The 19,219-nt window shown below is 36.6% G+C and overlaps 1 protein-coding gene across 4 annotated transcripts in view; it reads left to right on the top strand.

The window, feature by feature from the left end:
- GNAL (G protein subunit alpha L) overlaps positions 1-19,219 on the top strand; it is a 324,240-nt gene that overhangs the window by 131,050 nt on the left and 173,971 nt on the right. The window contains exons 1-5 of one of the 4 annotated variants that reach the window (XM_039526669.1): positions 17-1,709; positions 2,034-2,326; positions 2,606-2,678; positions 3,502-3,556; positions 3,737-3,856. In XM_039526669.1, the coding sequence (XP_039382603.1) occupies positions 2,188-2,326; positions 2,606-2,678; positions 3,502-3,556; positions 3,737-3,856 (387 nt within the window). In that variant the 5' untranslated portion in view covers positions 17-1,709; positions 2,034-2,187. Of the gene's footprint in view, positions 1-16; positions 2,327-2,605; positions 2,679-3,501; positions 3,557-3,736; positions 3,857-19,219 lie in introns of those variants that run through there. The other 3 variants (XM_039526668.1, XM_039526667.1, XM_039526666.1) reach the window with 3 other exon arrangements.

Raw genomic sequence — 19,219 nt, 5'->3', positions numbered from 1 at the left:
CTGCTATTACACCAAAATATTCTGGTTTGTAATGCATCCCCACATAAGAGAGCCTAAAAAATCCTGCACTTGACTTCATTTGGGTCTCGACAGTTTTGAGTCCCAAATTTAAACTGTATCATCTAAATAGAAAACAAATTTTGCTCCTTATTCACTTGAAAAATCTGGATCTGTATGCTTTCTGACTTAATAGCACTGGAAAAATACTGATCTGGTTCTTGCTAGGCCTTGCCAGTTTTTAACCCTAATTTCCCAAATTCAACTGTCTAAGGAATGGGGGTAAAGTAACAACTTTCAGAATGCAGCAGCCCCTATAATGTAGCAGCACTGCAAAAACTTTTATCTGGCACCTTTATCCAGCTAACCCTTTTTATTTGTAAATCCCAAACTCAAATGTTCAACAGACTAAATAGAGAAGAGCAGCTTCTCAAGTTCCACTGCAAAACTCTAGACTTTGATACATTCCTGCTCAACTGGATTGCAAAGACACGTACTCGGCACTGGAACCTGCTGGATCCTGCCATTTTTTTGGCCCCTCGTTCCCAAATCATACTGTCAAAATATACAACTCGTGTTGCTGCTTCTACTTGATCCAAAAATTCCAGGCTCTGACATCTCAGTGAAAGAGCAATCCGAAAACCCACATGGGCCTCTTTTTTTTGGCCACAAACACCTACAATCTGTTAAATAAAGACCAAGGGTTAAATCCCTATTGAAGTAAATAGCAAAACCCCATTGACTTCAGTAAGGCCAGGATTTTACCCCGAGTATAGCTGCTCCTACTTCACTGTATCAGAATCTGGTCCCTGATCCATCATTACACAAGAGCACTTGAAAAATCTAGTTAAGGACTGTAAATGTAAATGAATGCTGATTCTTGCTGTCTATCTAGAAATTATAATTTTGGGAACATATGTGAAAAAATGGGGGTATACCTTGTTGGATCTGGGTCCATGTTTGGATTTTTTTTTTAAAGTGCTCATCTGCCATGATGGCTCAGAGACTAGATTTTTATTTTTTATTTATTTATTTATTTATTTTTGTAGACTAAGAGAAGCTATGCTTGGTCACTATGAATAGGCTAGAATTTAGAAGTTTGTGGCCAAAATATTGTTGGATTCTGCAAGACCCAGGTGCTGTTTGTGCACGTATTGCTCTTGCATTGAGATGTCGGGGCTGGGTTTTGCTGGCCAACTAGAAGCGGCTACAGGGCATGAGTTGTCTGTTTTGATGATACAATTTGGGGCCAACCCAAAACACTGTTTCACTGGGCTCCAGATGCCAAATATTATGTGTCCTTGCCATGGTACTGAATAGGGAATACACTGGATTCTGCAGTAGAATTAGGACAGCTGCATGTCTTTAGTTAGTTAGTTAGAATTTGGGGGATTTAAATTTAAAAAAAAGAAAGAGAAAGAAAGAACAACAAAAGAAAAACTAGGTGGATCCAGGTGCTGGATATCTGTTTTTTGTTGTGCTGCCGTGCCAGTTCACAACAGTCTGAGTTTTGGGGGGGCATTAAGAAGCTGCAACATTTTTTTCTTTATTTAGACAGCAGATCTAGATGGGTTATTAATTAATTAATTAATTTATTTATTAGTGTTAATTTAAGTAGGAGCCTAATACTAGAACTCTATTTCTGTGACACAGTTTGGGGCTTTTCGAGGTAAAAAATTGGCAGGTTGCAGGACAAATCCAACACGATCCAGGTACATCCAGCTTTTACGTCTTTCCTTCTCTCTTTCACTTGTGTGGGGTTTGTAGTTTGACTGTTTCCTGGTCTCACAGAAAGAGGCAGTGCTGAGCACAGAAAGACAAAAATAGACCTTTACAGAGAAATATAGGGATTGTGTGTGGAGGGGAGGGAGAGAGGAGAGCAGCGTTAGGCTGGTTTCCAGAAGGAGCTCTTCTCGCTTTCGTTGTGTGTTAGACATTTTTGTACAGATTTTTTTCTTCATCTTAAAAACGTTTTCTCTCTCCCGGCTGCTGCTTGTACCTCTTTGGGGGAGAAAAATCAAACTGTGTTTGATCAGAAAGCGACCAGAGACCATTTTATTTGAGCGACCGGAGGAAGAAAGAGAAGAGAAACCGTCGCAGGGATATAAATACCTATCATCTCTTACATATTTCCTGTAAATAAATCTCTATAGAAAGAGCACAATTTGACATCCATCCTAAGCGGCAGCAATGGGGTGTTTGGGCAACAGCAAAACAGAGGATCAGCGTATCGATGAGAAAGCGCAGCGAGAAGCCAACAAAAAAATAGAGAAGCAGTTGCAGAAAGAGAGACTGGCTTATAAAGCCACACATCGTTTGCTTCTGCTGGGTAAGGAAGGGGGGGGGGGTGAGAGTGCAGTTGCCTGCGCTCCCCATGGTAGGGGTATAACGGAGAAGCTATGTGATTAATGTGTGTGTGAGAGAGTGTGTATTAGATACAAAGAATGCAGGCAATTTTATTGAGCACTATGGAAAAGTGCACAGATTGAGCTGTGTGTGGGAGCCACATGGATACATATATATAAATGCTGTTGGAGGTGGGAGATGCTGTTAACATGTCACCAAAAAAACCGTATATACACGGCAGTGTTCTGTCTTTTTCTTCCAGGAGCTGGTGAGTCAGGAAAAAGCACGATTGTGAAACAAATGAGGATCCTGCATGTCAATGGATTTAATTCAGAGTAAGAATTATTGATACTTTGTGTCTTCTATTTGTAAATATACATTTGAAACATATTAACACACAACACACTGGGTAATTTCTCTCTTTCCTCCACTCTATGTATGTGTTGGCAATTTGACACTGGCTTGCAAAAAAAGAAAAATGCAAGGAATTACTATTATTATATATTTGTATTTTCTGCTCCTGCCCCTCTACTGTATTTTACACTGTTGCTACTGCAGCGCTTGACAGGCCCCTGTGTAGCAACAACATGGCGACTACTTTTTGCATAGCAGCAAATAACTAATATTGTATCTGTGTGCAATATAGAGATATATATCAATTCATACACAGGATGACGGGGCTGCTGAGGTTTTTCTGGTGGTGGTTAGCATGAAACTGAAATCAATTTGCATGAATGTAATCATCATGTATTCTTGGGTTACATGATGTCTCTCTGAAAAACTGATTGCCAGTATTTAATATTAATTGTGTGCTAATTTTAGATATATAAGGTTTTTAACTATACAATATGTGTTCTAAATTGTAGGGGAATAGATTTACCATGCTATAGAAATGAAGGAATGACTTCCAATCCCACCAGGAAAGCTTTGCAGATGTGGTTATGACTATCTAATGTGACAAAATAGGCAGAGATCTATTTTCACTGTTTTTTTATAGAATATGAAAAAGTGATGGATGGAAAATAATCTTACTGTTCTTTTCAGTCAGTTTGTCATAAAGGTTAAATAACAAATAAGCAGTCAGTAAAAAATTCGGAATGTAACTTAAATGAATTGGTTTGAGAGAGAAATTAAATCATTAATTCTGTTTTAATTCAGAGAAAAGAAACAGAAAATACTGGATATTCGGAAAAATGTTAAAGATGCGATTGTGGTAAGAACACATTTTATACTATTCTTAAATGGTTCTGTACACTGGAAGCCAAAAGTATTCTGCTCTCTAGGATTGTGTAGAGAAATCCCATTTTGCTGATCAGATTGGATTATCTTCTATTGATCCTGTATTTTAGATTAACCAGATTAATGTGTCTGTTTTTGTTTTATCCAATTCTAGACTATAGTTTCAGCAATGGGCACTTTAATACCCCCAGTTCCACTGGCCAATCCAGAAAACCAATTTCGAATGGACTACATCAAGAGTATAGCTCCACTTTCTGATTTTGACTATACACAGGTAAGAGTAAAAAAAAAAGTTGTTTTTCCTAATTTTGAAAGAGAACACAAAGCTCTGACTTTGAGTTATGAAATGACTTGTTTACCATTTGAAAGGTGTTTGCTAAAACAAGTTTGTCGCAGAATTATCACCAAGTTACCTGATTTAACATTGTATGGTGTTGCACCTGTTTTAATGTTGTTCAGTTGTGCTTTAGTAATGTATGTTTGTTTTGCTTTGTTTTGTTTTTAAAGAGGATAATGAAATGCAAAGAAATTAAGATTATTTGAAATTTCAGTGTCTCAATTTAGCATTGTTGTGAAAGCTATTTTTCTGAGCATAATTTGGTGCAGCAGGACATCAGTCTGAGGAATTACAGTATATACTTTAGAAATAGAAGCACAGAGAAATTCTAATAATAACAGTATGTAGTTTTTAAAATGTCAACACTTTTTTTCATTCTTATTAATTTTCATACTAAGAACTTGAAATATCTGATGGCCAACTAAGGTGTCTTCATCACCTATGTATTTATTTATGTATTTATTTTAGTCAAATTTTGTATTATGTTGCTGGAATAAACCGTGAACAATGAAAATGGGAAGATATAATTCTTTATTTTAGTTGTGCGTGAATGCTGCCATCTTAAGGCTGGGTAGAAATTTAAAAACCTATTGGGCTTTCTATAGTAGTCACTCATTGGTAGTGTAATTCGAAGTATATTATTTAGGTTAATTTGCATATGGATACTGCTATTTACATTGGATTATCTTGGTCTTTAGATGTTAATTATTGCTTATAGAAACATGCATGGTGTGTTTTGTGTGAAAGCAATTGTCTAGAAGTTTTGAGTATTAGTGGAGTTTTATTGTCTATAATAAAACATTTTTAAATAAATTCTAAAATGTGGATATCAATAGCAGTTTGTTTTGGATACAATGAAGACTGAATAATTTTTTCTGTCATTGGTTAAAAGTTTGAGTTGTTCCTATTGTCAGTATTGCCAAAGCAGTCATTTACTATAGGGTGTCTTCAGGCTGTTAAAGCCAGTTTAACTTGCAGGTGGAAATGTGTGAAGGGGAAAAATACTTGTTTCTTTAATATATTACTAACACACTCTGGTGTGTGGTTTTGTTGCCTCTGATAAATCTAGTGCTTTGAAGGTTCAATATTAAATAAATAAATAATCAGACATCTTGTAGAGTTACAATTTAACACAGAACTCAGTTGCTGAGAAAGCTGCAACTGCAGGGTACGCCCACATACGGTATGATTGTTCACTTAGTGGATATGAGTTACTGAAAATGACAGTCCTTTTTTAAATGGAATTTGAGGGTGACTTAAATAGACTTTGATTTATGTTTGAGTTCTGAAGTTTATTTCAATAACTTTAGCATTTGATTTCTTCTTTGGTTTTTCATTTATTTTTCTTTAATTTTGCCCCTTAATAATTTGTATAAAAGAAATTAATATACAGCATCCTTTGCGAGTCTTCATAAGTGTATCTATTTTTCCATGTCTTAAAGTGGGCTAAAGTGTGGCATTTTTACTTTTATTTATCTTCAGACTTGTTCTATATTTTTTCTCTGTCTCTCTCTCTGTCAGTCACACACTGTATATATCTACATTAATAAGGATAGAAGTGCAAATTTGAGTAATTGTTGACTCTACAAAGTCTTGTATATTAGCAAACCTGGCTCACTGGTAGGTTCAACTGGAAATTTTGGTTGGAATAACTAACGTATGTTAATTTCCATATGGACTCTAAATCTACTTTGATTTTAAGAAAACTTAAGGAGTGCAGGACAGTTTGTTGTTGTTTTTAGATGAAACTGTCTTTTAGAAAGAAACATTTGAAATGGTGTGACAGCTGTTTAAAAATAAGAATTGTACTAAAAAAATAAAGAAGAAAATTAATGCTGATTTAGAGGGAAAGCAAATACATTTTTAATGTTTTTCCTCGATTTAGTACTTTAACATATCTACATTTTAGCTAGGTAATTCCTTTTATAATTTTAATATGGTTCTGCTTCCAGGGAATTATGTGAGTAAGACTGAGCCCTGGTCTACACTATACAGTTAGGTCAATGTAAGGCAGTTTACATCGACCTAACTCTGTAAACATCTAGACTAAAATGCAGCTCCCACTAATGTAACTCACCCACTGCACTGACTTAATAATTCCACCACCATGAGAGATGTAGCACTTAGGTCGATATAGTGTAGTCACTGCATTGCTTGCATCAACTTGCTGCCTTTCAGAAGCCATCCCACAATGCCCTACACTGACAGTTAAATTGGTGCAAGCGCTCCTGGTGAGGAGACACACCGCTGACACGAGGAGCATAGCGTGAACATGCAAAAGCTACTGCAGTGGCTGTACATCGACATACCTTAGGTTGACTTAATTTTGTAATGTAGACTTGCTCTGAGATTGAAAAATACATGCTTTAGGGCTTGATTCTACTGTAACATAAGTCAAAGGGACATTGACCTCAGTGGAAGCAGGATAAGGTCCAAAGTTTGTAACTTGGAATAAAATAATGTTTTCTACTGGCATAGCATTTGACCCATTTTTTAAATAAGGACTGATATTAAAATAAGTACTGTACCATGGAGGATATTCAATTATACATCTTCTGTTAAGTTTTTAGTAATTCTGTAATTAACATTAGAAATATGGAATATGGCCTTCTGAAACAGGAAAGCCAATCTAAATATTTGATAAATCAATAAATCAGGTTCACTTAAAACTGCACAAAGAAAAAAAATCACTAAACTCAGTGTTTGGTCAGGTGTTACATTTGCAGTATAATATGTTATCTTCTCAAATATGAGAAAGTAACTCTTTTTTAAATGATGGAAATGCTAGTCAAGTTTTTACTAGTATGGATGTTATAAGGGTTAATATATATATATATAATAGTTACTTTATTTCTTTTAATTTCTGAAGATACTGGGTTAAACCTTGGCCCAACTGAAGTCAATCGGAGTTCAGCCTTTGATTTCAATCTGGCAAGGATTTCAATCAGTATATTTTAAATTTATTAGGACAATAAAAGAAGTCTCAGTAATCACTAAAAACTTACCAAACATTTTTAGATAGTTTTCAATGTCTAGTCTTTGATATACCGGTAATTTTTTTTCTAGTGTAATATGAATTTCAAATAAATTACATGTAAAATGTGATGAAAGGACTGTACTGTCCTATTCATCTTTAAGAAGTTCCTACTGAAATACAAGGATTTCAGCATAAAAACAGATGGCACAATAGGGCCAACATTTTTTGGAGAATAGCTTAGGTATATTTATGATACACTGGATATACTTGGATATGCTTATTTAAATTACATGAATTAATCGTGGTTCTAATTTTGAAAACTGTCTTCATAAAATAAGTGCATTGAAAACAAATTTATTTTCTCAGATTGAAATCTTGGCCCCATTGGAAGTCAATGACAAAAATTCCATTGACTTTTATTGGGCCAGGATTTCATCTTCAGACAAAGGACTAGCATGAGGGTGGTGGAGGTTTTTTGTTTTGTTTTTTTAATCTACATGTTGTTAAGAGATTTCTCTTTTATTTATCTGTTAAAATAACTGTAGAAGATCTAACCTCACTATCGCTGTAAACATTCTTTTAATTTTAAGGAGTAAATTGCTTTGTAATATCTTTAAATTCCTCAGTGTACCTCCATAGTATTTTTGCAGAAATATATAATTTTCCATGTTAAAATGTTTAATTTTGCTTAGTGAAGTTGTCTTAAGGTTTTTGTTTGCTAATTTATCTCCAATTTCCTATTTTAGTGTTGTCTTTCATTAATTTTGATTAAAATCATGAGGCTATATATATATACTTTACTAAATGTTCACATATTTTTACCAAAAAAAATTACCTTGGGCTGACAGACAGCATTCAAGAACACATTGCTTCATTATTGTAATCTGTAGGTATATTTTTGCATAACCTTATGAGTATTAATAATATATCTTTGACCATTATATTTTTGCAGGACTTTACATAATCAAAGAAAAGGAAGAAACTGTCAAAATATTTATTTACTTAATGTATATATTATATGTTCAGTTTTTTTATAGCTGCATTAAATGAGTCTAATACCATTATTCTTATATTGCTGTTAAGTATAGCATCTGCACAGGGATTTTACAACTGAAGTAGAAACATCTGTGATGTATTTAGGAGAGGATTTTTATTTTATTTTTTGGCAAAGTGTTGACTGATATTTGTTAAAGTTAACAGGAATTGACTTGTGCCATTTTAAATCCTGTATTGATGGGTTTTTTTGCCCTTTGTGAAGCGGACTGAACATATTAAGGGCATATTATGCTACTAGCTGTGGAAAAACATGATGTATTATATAAGCATGTATTTGTTAAAGACTATTGAACTTCAATGAAATATTTGAATATAATAGGCACTACAAACTTGCTTCCCACAAGTTGCCTTTTTCCTTTGCTTTCCTTAGATCTTTAAAGTAGTTTTAAACTCTTTTTTTCTAAATATATACACTTGTTTCTATTCCACAGAATGTTTAACTCAACTCTAAGTATGCATATAACAGGTACTGGAGAAATTGTGTATAGTAATTATAACTGAGTGGTCAAGTGTTTCCTGATGTTACTTTAGGAGCTAATCAGACTGAATGACTGATTAATGTAGAAAACATGTAAACATGAATGCTGGTGCTATTTAGCAAATTGCTTTTGTTAGGTTTCAGAGTAGCAGCCGTGTTAGTCTGTATCTGCAAAAAGAACAGGAGTACTTGTGGCACCTTAAAGACTAACAAATTTATTTTAGCATGAGCTTTCGTGAGCTGCAGCTTACTTCTTCAGATGCATAGAATGGAACACACAGACAGGAGATATTTATACATACAGAGAACATGAAAAGGTGGAAGTATGCATAACAACAGGAAGAGTCTAATCAATTGAGATGAGCTATCAAAAGAACGTTTTCCTCACTTTTTAAAAATTTCTAATACTGTTAGAGATATTAAGCACTTTTTTTAAACAGAAAATTGTTCTTTCTCTCTAAAGAGAAATGTGATGAATTTAGAATGCTAGTCTAAAATACAATTTTAGAGCACTAGCTGTGTAATGATCTGTAAACTGTTCTCAAATGCAGTCCTTTAAAAGCAAACTATTAATGAAGATATTGACAGTAAAAATATTTAAAATTATCTGTATTTTTAGTGTATTGCACTTTACTTGGGTATTGTAGTTTGAGGTTTTCACAGCATCATTTCAGTTTTCCCCCTAAAAATCAACATTGTATGTTGATACCTTTTAAAATAAATAGGAAAATATTTGTGGTCAGGTTTAAAAATTACGTAGACATTCTTTAGGCATTTTATCATATCATTTAAAACAGCGCTAGTAAACCTTATTCAGAGTTGTAGTAAAGTCTAGCAATTGTTGATAGACACAATATATGTGTAACAAGTATTGAACTCATTTTGCTTGAGTAAAGAGTGTAGAATTAGGTCCATGTGTAGTAAAAGTTGTATCCCAAATAAGTACCTAAATAAAAATGAAAACCATTATATAAATAAGTCCATAAATGGTTAAAAAAATTGGTGTCACTCAGTTAGTTAACACCCTAATTGGCCTCAAAATGTTTGTTTTTTCCTGTAACTCATGCTTGATCTAACCCCCAAAGGAAGTGTTTAATAATACCATCTTATATTTGTGGTTTTTAATATGGTTTGCAGTATTTTTATGTTCTTTAGGTATGAGAAAATGTACAACACTATTAAGTGAAAAGATCAAAATAGATGGAAAAAATGGTGTGAATATTGGCAAACATGGCTTGGTTTGAGTTTCCTTTGTTACCTCTCTTAACTTTACTTTAGGGATTTACTTACTATTTTTCATGTGGGTAGAGGGCCATAAGTCTTTATAATTACCTCTGAGCATCACATTATAAGTACTGCAGCAGTACCAAGTCAAAATTTAAAACCTGCTTGCTCTTTAAAGTTAAAGAATTATATCTTTTGGGTTTCTTCAAATTCTAAGATCTAGACTGAAACTTTTAACAATAAATTGTTTTTGTTTTTTTTCTTAAATGTATTATTTCTCAAATATGGAAAGGAAATACCTTGGATTAACGCTTTCAAAACTAGAGGAGGAGGATATTGAAAAGGGACACTTAGGACATGGAAAAATAATATACTTATGAATGCAATGGGTAGCAACTTTTTTTTCTTTTGCACAAAAGTGAACATTGTGAGGAGAACTGGGATGGAAATAAAGTGGATATTGGAAAAAAGTAGCTATGATGTAACAGCATGAGATTTCTTTGTGGTTCCAATAGCATTTGTTTTGTGATACAGACTAACAATTAATTAGCAACTGACACTGAAGTTGGATTTCTGGTGCTTCCTTTCCTCTAGTACATGTATGCATACAGATTTAGTGTAGATGTGTCTGATTTCCATTAGCTTAATACACTGAGTCTTAGTTGCTCTAGTTAGTTGATGTATAAGGACACCGAGTGGGCATGTCACATGTATGAGAGCAAGTACATACTTTAATTTTCTTTGTTACTTACTGCTTATTGTAGTATTGTTAGGTGGTCATCAGTGCTTTGGGAGAGAATCAAAAGAAATGTTAACATATTGTTTTTAATGCAAAATTAAACAAGGATAGTTTATTTGCACGGCCATATTGAAAATGAAAACCTTGAGTGTTACAGTTCTAGTGCACCAGTAATATCCAAATCTGATTTGATTTTTGTAAATGTTCATTGTTTGATGATGATTCCATTTTTATAGATCAAGGCACCTGAGCATTAAAATTTAACTTGATTATAATATATAGTTCCCTTAATGAACCCCAAGCTTTCTTGTTTACAAATAAATTTCCCTTATTTAATGCTTTTCTTTCTTTTAAGATGAAGGCATTATTTATATTATGTTCAAGCTTGGAAAAGTAAACCTGATCTTGGGTTGATTTAGATACTATGCAGAATGGAAATAAAGCAATACATTTATTCTCCCCTCCAGCCTCATGGAAATTATTCAGAAGAGTTAATACAGCACATTCATTACAGTTAAAGTCTCCAGGCCACAACAGCTAGCAATTGTTATTTTTAAAAAAATAGCATTTTTCTGCTGAAGGAGAGAAATGGCAAACTACTTAGGTCCCCAGTGGTTTGCCTGGCTAAAGCTCTGGCAGGGAGCGGTAGACAAACACAGGCATCATCTCTCAGTGGAGTCACAATTAGTGAGAGGAGAGGGAAGAGTTGGGCAGGGAGGGGTAGAGTTTGATACAGGTTTTGAATTCCATGTTTGGTTTTGGCATCTTCCCCATCTCACTATTGTGAAAAGTAAATACAGCTTTGAATTATTATAATACAGAAAAGATCAGCCGTCCCCTCTTGTCTTCCCATCTATTTATACTATGTTTTTATGCAGCTTTCCAGCATAAGATGAGAAATTTCCATCCCAAAAAGTATTTGAGTGTATTATTAACAGAAATCATAGAGGGAAAAGTGTCTTTTCAGCCTTAACTCACAGGGTTGTTACTGTGATGCTAAAACAATGAATGCATTGAATTATTTAACTAACCATCATTCTGTTTAAATTATAGATCCTGATACTTCAATATTTGGACTAATATTTACAGTTTGTCCTCCTTGCCTTATACATCATTACTCTGATGCAGTTTTACAATTTTAATTATCTAACTGAAAGGATATTTCATAGTAGTGTCTTTTATTACCATGGACTAATGTTTAATAGAACTACATGCCACTGGTGTAGTCTACTGAAATTACCTGACATTAGTTTTGTTTTTGTACCTCTGTTTACAGCCTGTTTTCTAAGAGTCAGGCAAATACCCAACAACATACCTTAGATTAAAAATAGCCAACTTGATCAGTTTATATTTTCTTGTAAAATGTTAGTTGACAAAACCATATGAAATAATGCAGTAACACAGTCAGTATTTGGGGGTTTAAATATTTTTATTTGTAGAACTAACATTCTGGGTAGGGGGCATGGTGGGAGAAACAATGAAAAATGAATTTAGGTAGAAGTGGATAGTTTTCCCAAAAAACAAAAACAGTTCCATCACCAGCTCTTTCTTTACAGCATTTTCTGTCATGTGACTTTGCTCAGAATCTACCCTAATTTTAAGCGATATTTACATATAAATAGGCATTACGGGCTGAATTTTGCTCGTTCAGGACAGTGGGTGTATTTTTCCATTGACTTGAGTGGGACTAGCAGAGGGCACTATGGAAATGGGACAGGGTTCTCTTAATATGAACATGCTGCCCTCCATTGACGTGTGGCTGTATCTTAAGGAATGTAAGGACCATTCAGTAGCTGGCAGCTACCACAGTTCTTCCTTCAGCTTGGAGGGCCAGGTTCTATCCTCTGCAAGCAATGGTGTACTGGGAAGAAGTGGTTAGCCTGTCCATAGTTAAGGGTAACTTTTATCCCTTTTGTAACTTTAAGGAAGAATGGGATGGGGAAATCCTCATGCATTCAAAGTTTTAGGATTAAATTACACTGAAATCTAGAAAAGCTTGAATAAATTACTCTTTTGTAATTAAGACAATATTCTCCTTGAAAAATTTTCAAGATATCTAACTTTCTGTGTCCCTTTGTCTGCAAATGAAATTGAATTTTAATAAAATTCGAAACATAAATAGACTTTGCTTGCTACCTAAGGGTAGCATCACTAACAGCCCCGATTTTATGCATCTTGTGAATAATCGGTTATATGAACTATTTTTATCTCTCAATCAGCAAGGTACTGGTGTATGTACTTGAGCAGTGAGCAAAGCAAGATTATAACAGGCACATCATTAAATTTGTTATTATTTGCTATTAGCGCGCTCATTGAACAATTAATAAATTAGCTTATGCATCTTACCTAATGTAATTTTGAGATGTTCAATTTTATGAGCTGTTTAATGTTTTGAATTTCTCAAACCCCAATTACTTGATTTTTTAAAAAAAGGGTTCTACTGTAATCCAAATGCAGTGCTCAGGTACAGTCCCACAGTGATAAATGCTTTATAAATGTCGCTAGATTGGATACGTTTCGACTTTTGCAATGTGCAGTTTTCATAAATAGTAAAATAAGTAAGAAATTTCCATTACTTGAAAACTAAACTAGATTCTCCCTCACTAAAACTGACAGAAGAGAAAAACCTGGTGGAATATATTCTACAGTCACTAAAGCAAGATATTAGAATGATGTATTGCTCATGTGCAATTGTGCTTTTTTCTACTGCTCTCTTTGGGTACAATCCCAGGCCTATAGAAGTCAATGGGAGGCTCTGACTTCAATGGGTGTTAAATCAGGCCCCAATCCTGCAATTAATAATGCACAATTGGACCAGAGCCCTGCACCTGTGTGTAGCCCTGTTGTAGCCCATGTGTCTGCAGAGGTGCTGCCCGGAGCCCCTGGAGGCTGTGTGGTGCAGGGTGCCAATCCCTGGCTGGCGGCACTCAAGGGAGTGCATCCAGGAGCCACAACTGGGCGCTGTAGGCAGGGGCTGCTGCTGCCCCTCCTCCCGCCCCACCAGTCTCTGCCCAGGAGACTGTCCTGGCTGCAGAAAAATCCCCTGGTGGCCGCATTTGAGAAACGCTGGTTTAGGGACACACGGAACATGGGATTGCATCCCTGACCATTTTGGCTAACAGCCCACTGATGGATGTTTTACATAACAATTTCAAACTAACTGGGGGATTATGGATGTTCGTTTCTAACCACTATTATCTTGATCATCTCTGGTCACTCCTTTAATTTAATAACCTGCAGATTACTCCATCCCATTTATTTAAAATTTAGAAACTAACTTAATTTTTACCTTTACAAAAGGAAAAATAATTAAAAACACTTGGAAAACAAAAAAATTGTTTCAGATAGCAGTGAAAGGTTCTAAAATGACAACAGTATACTTACCTATCATGTTACTTATAAGACCCAAGCACCTAAGAGCAAGGAAATGAATAGTTAATGGCAATTTAAATCTGTCCACATAGTAAGCTTATTATTATCAATTACAAAGAAATGAATGTATAGGCATCTCTCCAAAACAGCTTTAGTTCTGAACCATGAATTAATTTTTAGAACTTGGTGAGATTTTAACCTCTTCTTGAAATGGTTCTGAATATTGTCTTTGATTCACTTACGCTAAACTTTGTTCAGCACTCGTTCAGCTTCACCCATGGCTGTTGTCCATTGTCAGCAATGGGTCATCTTTCTAGTGTAGATGAGGCCTCCATTGATGGGTGAATTACTATATTATAAACAGAAGACAACACAAGTTGGGAAATAAAGAACAGGATGAACCAGCTGAGGAGCAGAGACTCTGTTTTTCATGTAAAAATACTTAGTAATTAAAACAAAAGGACAAATATATAGGGTGAAATTCTATATAGATTCCCCCCTCCCCGCCCAAGTTTCCAAGCAGCTCTTTATAGAAACCTAAATAGGACTTTAGGAACACGTATACAATAAATACATTCTTTTAGTTTTATTTGTATTATAAATAGGTAAATTGCTATTTAAACTAGCCATTGTTAATTGGTTGATTTCTGTATTTTCAAATCTGCTCATTGTTACTTACATTTTTTGGAAATTAGTCTCCTGTAGCATTGGAGAAGACCATTGCTAATAACCCTTATTCTTTTTAGAGAAATATGATGTTTAAAAATACCATGATGTCACAATTTTTTCTCTTGCGTTCCTGTTGTTCTGTGTTACTTGAAAAAAATGTTTTGAACTTTTTGATCTCCCTTGGGGAAATGCTGCAAGCAGAAGAACATGTGTTATTTTTATGTCAATTTAGGTCTTAAATGATTCAGAACATGTGGTTTGTGGGAAAGAGTACTGTAGATTGACAAAAGGAGCAGAAATAGGGAAGGGGTTGCTGGTTGAGAACTCCTCTGCTCACTATTTAAATATTTTTGAAATTTGCTTTTCTCCATTGTTTTTTCTCCTCTGTTTATCTATGTCCCCTCTGCCTGTGCTCTGCTAAGTGACCTATGTGCTGTGATGAAAGCTCAAGCAAATCAGTTTCACTTTCTCAAAGCTTTTTCACAGTATGGAGAATTAGAGAGCTTTTGAGGGATCTGTCTGTATAAAACAAATCCACTCCCCAAAATTGGCTCACTGCCACATTTAAAACTGCAACAAGAAATAGTGAAGATGAAGAAAGGTTAAATATATTTGTATGTTATGGTGAGTGAGGGGGAATTTTGTATTGCTGGCAAAGAAATATGATATCAACTAAATATTGTCAGGTTACCTGGGTTGAATTGAAAAATATATCCATTTTTTTCTGTCTGCCATTTAAAAAATGGAAAACTAGTTATTTTTACTCAGAGTAGGTCAGCAAGGGCCTTTCTGCTTGAATTGGGGGGGAGGAGCTCTGACTCTGAAGGATCCCGTCGTGGAAAAGGGGGTCAATAACCTGGGATCCATCTCAAGGTTTGAAATGGCCCCCTGACCTTCCCCATTCCTAGGGTCACCTAACAGCTGTCTGCCTCCTCTATGGCCTTCTAGGCATAGGAGCTGGAACTAGGAGTGCTGGGGGTGCTGCCATACCCGCTGACTTGAAGTGGTTTCTATTATATACAGGGGTTTACAGTTTGTTTCAATGGCTCTCAGCACCCCCACTATACAAATTGTTCCAGCTCCCCTGCTTCCAGGAATCTTTCTCTAGTCTGTTGTTTAAGGGGAAAAAGTATATATGAATCAGGAAAGGTACCTGTACAGCATGGTCTTTCCCCTGCACTCATCCCAAAAAATCAAACAGCAGCAGGACTTTCAAGCACTGGGTCCATAGTTCTAACAGGTGGTTCCCTGGGTTTCTTCATGTCCCAATTCTCTAGCCCCATCAGCAGTTCCTGTTCTTTGCTTTCCTGGGCAGTGTTTCCAGTAAGGCTTTCATCTGGCCTGGGCACAGTTCTAAGAACCTTTCCTAAGAGCAAGGTAGCTATTAGCAACCATGTTAAGGAGGAAGGATGACTGGCTGATCTGTGTCAAAACACAGAACAGCAGCTAAGATAGTGATTAAGTAGTTCTGCAATTTGTTAAAAAACCATAGGCATACAATAAACAAGGAAAAAAAGATTTCTTCTCCTTCTTGGGATTTAGTTGGGAACAGTTCACCATTGACTGGTCAGTGTCTTACTAACTGTGGAGATGATAACTGAGGTGCAGTGTCAGGTTCAGTTTTTGCTCTACTTCTGGAAAATTTTGGAATGGAGGTGCCTGTGTGCCTTGGTCTTACTGGCAACAAGGAGCTTAGATCTACTTACCGTGGGGTCCACGTTCTCCCATCAACTCCCCCTACTTTTCTCAATCCTGTGGAGTACAGGAGTCGACAGGAGAGCAGACCCACTAAATCAACTGCTGATGCATTGACCGCCGCAGCGGCGATCCTCCGGTAAGTGTAGACAAGCCCTGAAATATTTGATGTCATGGACAGGACAAAATTATTCCAGTTAGCTTGTATGACCATTTTGGAGTACCTAGGGCTGAGAGTCACCTTGTAACAAGAGGGAGTCTTGTCCATGGTGGCTGGGTGTTAGCTGCTCAAGCACTCTGCTCAAGGCTATGCCAGCCCTGTCCTCAACTTTCAAGTTAACAATAGGTGCACCCCAGTCCCCAAGTCTCTTTCATTCCATTGTGATATACAGTCCCGATGCAGGACACTTACAGAAATCCCAGATCCTCTGCCCCCAAATGTGCAGTGTACCCCAGTTTACAAGTTTTACCTTAAATCCGCCTCTCCTGTATAACACGCAGCACTTGTGAGCACTTGTAATAAAATGAAAGTAGGTTTGTTTAAGAAAGAAAGGAGAGTTAACTAGAAACGAGAAAGTGGTGGAAACAAATAGTTACAAAACAAAATCATAAAATGCAAACTTTGGTCTATGCTTATTAACAGTAGTTACATTTCCTATCTAATAAAGTAGGTTTCCCCTGCAAAGTTCAGTCTGTTGCAGAGCTAGCTGGCTTCACAGCAACCAGGATCCAATTTTTCATGAGAACATCCCTACTCCGCAAGATGTCTCATTAGTGAAAGGATACAAAATGCCTCTCCCTACTTTTATACTGAAACAGTCTCTTGTCTCTCTTCATTGAGCAAACGCCTGTTTTGTTGTAATTTCCTTTTTTACCTTGATTGTTTGCAGTTGTCTTGGATGCTTTCCAATTGCTACTCTTGGGATGGAGAAAGACTGGACAACTGACAGGGAGGGCTGGCTCCTCCCCTCATGTGTGAAAGGGGCCATAACTGAGACCTATTATCCCTTGGTGACCTAACTTTTGCATCAAGACCACAAAGCATACTTTCAATATAATTATTCCTTAAAATATTTCCCTGCATATATTTTGCAGTTAAGAGACTTGATAAGTTATGAGCTTTCTGAAGATGCCTTACATGTTACCCCTTGTGGAGAAATATTCTGCAAGATGTGTGTAGTGTAGTGAGTTTGTCAGGTCTGAGACAAGTTGCTTGCAAAGAACAGCAGACCCTTTGCCAAGGATCCTCTGTGTCACAGTTTGTAATTTACATACTGATAAAGATAAACAGTGCAACCAATGCGATGAGCAGGACACAGTATATTCGGAGGAATGGAAGTTAACTTCCTAGACTGTTCAATTGCAGAAATGTTCAACTATAGGAGGCTAATGGCCTCCAAGAACAAGGAAGTCAACATGCATTCCAGCATGTCCAAGGGTATGTGTACACTGCCATTAGACATCTGCAGCTGGCATGTGCCAGCTGACTCGGACTCGTGGGGCTCAGGCTAAGGGGCTGTTTAATCGCAGTGCAGACATTCAGGCTCAGGCTGGAGCCTGGGATCGAGGACCCTGCAAAGTTGGGTTGGGGGGTTGGGAGCAGAGCTCAGTCTCTACACCACAGTTAAACAGCCCCTTAGCCCGGCGTTCCATGAGCCTAAGACAGCTGGCACAAGCCAGCTGCAGTGTAGACATACCCTAAGAGACCAGAATAAAACAGGCTGGCAGTACAAGTGGAGCTTCATCCTGTTGTCTTTTCCTGCCTGGCCTGTGATTGCTAGGGACTTGCAGAAAATAGGTAGGTCTCCTGGAACCTACATTCTGCATAGTTCTGAACTGGCTAAGGAAGCGGTGGCAGAACTGGTAAACATAAATGTACAAAGCCCTTTCAGACTACTTGCCATCAGGACTTGTTGATTCTGGGTCAGAGATCTGGTGCTGTAGAGACTAATGGTTATGCACAACATTTATGTCTCTTACCTATCCTCTAGAAGGCTGCTTTATAAAGCCTACAGCAAATAACTTCATATTAGTGAATTTAACTCCTCATTTGTTTTTGTACCACAATTCTTCTTTACAACTTGTCTATGGAACCCACAAACCTAAAGAAATTGTATGTATTGAGCAAAGTTAGATGTACAGTGCGGCACTCTTGAAAACACTTTTTTCCATCTGGCGTATTCTGATATTTAGAAAACTCTTCTCCCCTTGCCCCCCATTAATTTAGCAGAGCAGAGTAGATCCCCTCCAGTATACAGAGCTCATCCATTTGCTTCAGACTGGCTTGTACATTGAGTTCCCACTAAACTATGCTGAACAGCTAATGTAGTTTCTGGTGCATACTGGATCATTATTTCCTTAGCCATCAGATATGTTGATTATTGAAAGCTATGGAGAAGTTAGGACTGCAGTGTACACACAAGTGTGTGTGTGTGTGTAAAAGTAAAATATATCCTTATCTTCATCTGGGACTTGAATTTAGTGCTAATTGTTCTTTGGTTCTTTGAACCTTTTGGGATACTGTCCCTAAACATCCTTTTTTGTCTCACCATTTCTTCTGCTGTCAGGGAAGGGAAGTTTCAGTCCATGTCTAATTAGAAGCTATGTATGATTTTTTTCCACTAAAACAATGTTGTCATCAAAATGCTGCTTGAATTTAGACCTAAAACAATGACTACACTTAATCTGAAGCACCAGATAACCTTGGCTACTCTTTGCCACAATTAGGGTGACCAGATGTCCCAATTTTATAGGGACAGTCCCAATATTAGGGGCTTTGTCTTATATAGGTGCCTATTACTCCCCACCCCCTGTCCCTATTTTTCACACTTGGTGTCTGGTCACCCTAGTCACAATTCACTATGTTGTCTGGGTGTTGTCAAGATCCTGCATATTTTACTTACATGGACAAGAGAGCTTAATTTAGGAACTCATGGAGGCAGTTACTCTTCTGCCGTAGGTCCAGGAAAGGTCAGGGAACTTCCAAATTGACAGTCTCCAGATGAATTCAAAAAATGATCAGAGAAGCTTACTTTAGTGTTGGGAAGGAAGTTCTAGAGCCCGGATCGGCAACCTTTGGCCCGTAGCCTG

The sequence above is a fragment of the Mauremys reevesii genome, linkage group 2 (assembly GCF_016161935.1).
Source record: "Mauremys reevesii isolate NIE-2019 linkage group 2, ASM1616193v1, whole genome shotgun sequence".
Taxonomy (NCBI): domain Eukaryota; kingdom Metazoa; phylum Chordata; order Testudines; family Geoemydidae; genus Mauremys; species Mauremys reevesii.
This window is presented reverse-complemented; position numbering and strand designations above follow the sequence as displayed.